The sequence below is a fragment of the Camelina sativa genome, chromosome 7 (genome assembly GCF_000633955.1).
Source record: "Camelina sativa cultivar DH55 chromosome 7, Cs, whole genome shotgun sequence".
Lineage (NCBI taxonomy): Eukaryota > Viridiplantae > Streptophyta > Magnoliopsida > Brassicales > Brassicaceae > Camelina > Camelina sativa.
Window position 1 is genome coordinate 33587466 of NC_025691.1, and position 4484 is coordinate 33591949.

The window sequence follows — 4484 nt, forward strand, 5'->3', positions numbered from 1 at the left end:
AATTAACTAATTAATCAATTGTGGTTTTGGTATCAGGCCATTTTCTGCTGACGAAACTGTTGTTGAAGAAGATGATTGAAACGGCGTCACTCACCGGCGTTCAAGGCCGTATCGTCAACGTCACGTCCGTCATCCATAGCTGGTTTTCCGGTGATATGTTGCATTATCTCGCCGATATTTCCCGGAGCTACAGGTATATATGACTTTATATTTCTAATCATTCAGTTCCAATCAAACAATAATAATTACTCTCATCATTTCATTTTGTACGAATGATTTATTATTTTATTGTGATTATTTGTTTAATCATCAAATACAAATATAAAGGTGATGCGACGACAAAAATAAACGCCGTCGTCCTCGTCTTTTTTTTCTTTATTATTATTGTAATAATATTATTAGAGAGAATATACAGTAGTAGTACTTAATTAAGGGCTGTGTTTAGTATAGTTTGAAACCGCTTTAACTTGCGTCGTATTTTCATTATAGGAATTACGACGCGACTCGAGCTTACGCTCTCTCCAAGCTAGCCAACGTTCTCCACACGCTTGAGCTATCCCGTCTTCTCCATGTACGATTCCATTTTACATATTAACCCTATTTTTTTTGTTCGTTCTCATCTTTATATTTTTCTTCTTTAAACCAAATAATTTATTGTACTATATAAATCATTTTTTTCGCAGAAAATGGATGCTAATGTGACAGCCAATTGTGTCCATCCTGGTATCGTGAGAACCCGTCTCACAAGAGACCGAGATGGCTTCGTCTCTGATTTAGTGTTTTTCTTGACCTCCAAGCTTTTGAAGTCTGTTCCTCAGGCAGCAGCTACGACATGTTACGTGGCAACAAGTCCGAGATTGAAGAACGTGTGTGGCAAGTACTTCTCAGACTGCAACGAGGCTCGGACATCTAAATCCGGATCATGCAATCTTAAAGCTCAAAGACTCTGGACTGCTTCTGAGTTGTTGATTTCTCAAGCTTCCACTCCCAACGTTTCTCAAACCTTTTAACCAATTACAACCATCGTTTTCCTATTTATGTATACTAAATCTCCAAGTCCTATATATATATATAGTAATACCTTATAATATACTAGGTGAGTGTGTGTGTGTGTGTGTAGTAGCCAGTAGGTGTGTATATATATGTATGTGGTTGTGATATGTCCCGACATGTAAAAAAAAATATTAGTTGTAGGGTTTTGTAATCCTAGCTAGCTTAGCTAGGTTCTTGTTATGTAATCTATACATCAGTCAAAACACCATGAGAGGATGTTTCATGATCTTGGTACTATATTATACAATTTGTTCCAGTGCACGACCTATGTATATAAATCAATGAATTATCTGCAGCGAAGTTGATTTGTCCCACAAGGATGTCACTCCATAACTCGAGTACATCAATTGAATTTTCTTTTCATTTTAACAATTTAAATAAAAATAAAAAAAAATTGACCCCCCTAAATTTTTTTCCTACGTCTGCCACTGATTTGTTCATCTCACTAGATGAATGAGAAAGAATGAAATCGTATCCAAAAGCCAAACCAGTACTAGGGCCCTTTGTTTGTTTGCTCATAGCCCTACTCGAGTCCATGTATAGTAAGTGGGCATAATAAAGGGCCTTTTAGGCCCAAGAAATAATAAATCGGTGGCCCACAAAGCTAAGCCCTAGACAGAGGCTAAAACCTCGGAGGCAACTTGCTGCAATTCAGATCAGAGCTCCGGCGAAGATGGCAGCGAATGTCCCGAAAGTCTTCACTGTGGAAACCCTAAGGTCTGCAGCGAAGCAGTCTCTCCGCCTACTCGTCGTCCCCGTCCGTCTCCGGCGGGCAATCAAGAAATATCTCCGCGAGGAAGATGATCCGCACATTAGGAAGAAGGTTCGGCAGCTGTCGGAATCATTCCAAGAGATAAAGGACACGAATCTGCAGTTACCTGAAAGCACGGCGAAGAGTCTAGCTGATTGTATGAACTCGGTGGAGACGAAGCGGTGGAAGATACAGACCGTTTATGGAGATAGTGGTCTGCAGTACAGGGACGGTGAGACTGCTGCTTACATTGCTTCTCGTATGCCCGCTGTTTTCTCCGTCTGCTACAGAGTACTCATTGAGGTTACTACCTTCCTCATGTTTCTTGTTTTTGGTTTAGCTAGCCTAAATGTGTGAGACTTGTGTAGAGGAAACAAGTGAGCTTGAGATTGTAACCCCTTCTGATCATATAGTGACCTGTTTTTTTATATATATATCTTCTTAAATAGATTCGTCGAAGAATACCGGATTTTAGGCCTACAAGAGTGCTGGATTTTGGTGCTGGCACTGGTTCAGGTTTCTGGTGAGGAGATAGATGCTTCCCTATTTACTTCTGATACTTTTATTTCGTTCTTGACTCGTTTTAACATCTTGTAGGGCGGTTCAAGAGGTTTGGCCAAAGTCTGTGGAGAGAGTAAACATAGTTGAACCATCTCAGTCAATGCAGCGTGCAGGACGTAACTTGATTCAGGGTAATTCACTTTGATTGCGTCTTACAGAGCTTTTTGTACAATAGTAACTTGCATTGTTTGGGTTCTGATCTTACCATTATTGTGTATATGAAAGGCCTCAAGGATTTGCCTCTCATCCATGGGTATACTAGCCTGCTAGCGCTTAGTAAAGAGATCAACAAACAGTGTAAAGAGATCAACGAAAAGTCCCAGAGGAAACATGATCTTGTCATTGCTGTGGGTTATTTCTTTTATTCAGTCGCTTCAGCTGTCATTCTTCTTTACAAGTTTGTTTTAAAAAACTGAGTAAATTTCCTTATGTTTTCCTGTGGGTGGTGGTTAAGTCCTATGTGTTAGGGGAGATACCATCTCTCAAAGACAGGATTACTGTGGTTCGCCAGCTCTGGGACCTTACAGATGATCTCTTGGTATGGTTTTTGAGTTTATTCATCCTTCATTCTCCAAAATAACGTTGTTTATACTAGAACATGTACTTCGTGTGCTCTTGCATTTTTATTTGTTACTAACTCTTCTCGTAAATTTTGGTTGAACAGGTTTTGGTTGAACCAGGAACGCCACACGGTGCTAATATTATATCTCAGATGCGGTCACATATACTGTGGATGGAGAAGAGGGTAATTTCATTTGCATACACATTTATTCATTACTCGTATAATGAGCTGTCTCTGTTGTCAAAAGTTAATTTATCCCTCTTCTGCTTATTTTCAATGTATTCATTTTATCTTAGAAACTACGTAAACTGGAAAATAAAATGAAGAAAGCTGGAGCTGAGAAGGCAGTGCTCGATCTCAAATCTGGTGCGCATATTGTTGCTCCAGTAAGTGTCAATATCCCTCCTGAAAAACTATTCTCCAGTTGTCAAACGCTAAGTCAAGAACTTGATGTTACAGTTTTTATGAAAACGATTACATGAATGTATTGTAACACAAAAGGAGGGGGTTGCAAATGCAGTGCCCTCATGATGGAAAGTGCCCGCTTGAAAACACTGGAAAGTACTGCCATTTTGTTCAGCGGTTGCAGAGAACTTCATCTCAGCGTTCCTACAAGGTTCCATATTTTTGCTTAATCTTGTCTTCAGCAAATATATAGATTTTAGTCAGCTCTATGTTTGCAGATGACTCCAAATCCTTACATTTACCTTTGCAGCGTACAAAAGGTGTTCCCCTACGCGGGTTCGAGGATGAGAAGTTTTCTTTTGTAGTTTTCAGGAGAGGGCAGCGCCCACGGTTGGTACTTTTTGTCATGTTTGAATGAACTATCATCAGGATCTTTAGAGGAATGTTGTTAAGAATATAGTTTTTTTGGTTTATGACCTCTATTTAGGGAGTTGTGGCCTCTTGATGGTATGAAGTTGGAGACATTAAAGGAGAGACGCTCAAATAAGAAACCTGAGGATCTAGAGATTGACTATGGTAAGTGTGTGGCTAACCTATGAAAACCATGCGCACATCTAGCTTTTGACTCTTCTAAGTTTTCTGCCCATTCGATATTGTGTGCAGAGGACTTTATCAAATCACAGGTGGTTGAAGTGCCTTACATTAATCCAAGAGCATATGACTCTGATACCATGGATGAGGAGGAAGAACAAGAAGACGGTGAAGGTACTGATGAGGATGTGGAAGACACAACTGACACAACTGAAGAGGGAGACCAAGAGGAAGAGGAGAGTGAGAGAGCGTGTGTGGGAGGCGGATGGGGAAGAATCATTTTCCCTCCATTCCGCAAAGGAAAACAAGTGACGTTGGATATGTGTGTGCCAACCAAAGAGGACGGTTCAGAGGGAGCATTTGAAAGGAGAGTGATAACAAAAAGCAAGAACCCGGACCTTCATTTGCAGGCCAAGAAATCCTTTTGGGGAGACTTATGGCCTCTCACGACTCAACAAGAAAGTGGGAAAGAGAAGCAAGTAGATGCTGAGTGGTGTCGCCCAGATCAAGACCAGAAATGGGGAGCCTGGCCTTAGCTATAGCCTTAGCGTAAGTGTTTAG

The 4484-nt window shown here is 40.5% G+C and overlaps 2 protein-coding genes across 3 annotated transcripts in view; both read left to right on the forward strand.

Moving 5' to 3' along the window:
* Positions 1–1281, forward strand: part of LOC104704096 (short-chain dehydrogenase TIC 32, chloroplastic-like) — a 3311-nt gene extending 2030 nt beyond the window's left edge. The window contains exons 5-6 of the mRNA XM_010420232.2: positions 490–571; positions 684–1281. Of these exons, the coding sequence (XP_010418534.1) occupies positions 490–571; positions 684–1010 (409 nt within the window). The 3' untranslated portion in view covers positions 1011–1281. The remainder of the gene's footprint in view (positions 1–489; positions 572–683) is intronic.
* LOC104704097 (methyltransferase-like protein 17, mitochondrial) lies at positions 1674–4478 on the forward strand. 2 transcript variants are annotated; one of them, XM_010420233.2, is made up of 11 exons: positions 1674–2107; positions 2254–2327; positions 2402–2496; positions 2591–2712; positions 2820–2903; positions 3030–3110; positions 3224–3313; positions 3448–3543; positions 3643–3722; positions 3820–3908; positions 3996–4478. In XM_010420233.2, the coding sequence occupies exons 1-11, from the start codon at positions 1727–1729 to the stop codon at positions 4457–4459; spliced, it is 1656 nt and encodes a 551-aa protein (XP_010418535.1). In that variant the 5' UTR covers positions 1674–1726; the 3' UTR covers positions 4460–4478. The 2 variants fall into 2 exon arrangements, with proteins under 2 accessions (XP_010418535.1, XP_010418536.1); XM_010420234.2 differs by having other exon boundaries at positions 1697–2107; positions 2413–2496.

What these genes read in the sequence shown, in the direction of transcription:
- LOC104704097 (XM_010420233.2), top strand. Translation starts at nt 1,727, where the DNA reads ATGGCAGCGAATGTCCCGAAAGTCTTCACTGTGGAAACCCTAAGGTCT. An exon ending in GCTACAGAGTACTCATTGAG is followed by an intron (nt 2,108 to 2,253) that starts GTTACTACCTTC and finishes CTTCTTAAATAG; the next exon opens with ATTCGTCGAAGAATACCGGA. An exon ending in TACTGTGGATGGAGAAGAGG is followed by an intron (nt 3,111 to 3,223) that starts GTAATTTCATTT and finishes ATTTTATCTTAG; the next exon opens with AAACTACGTAAACTGGAAAA.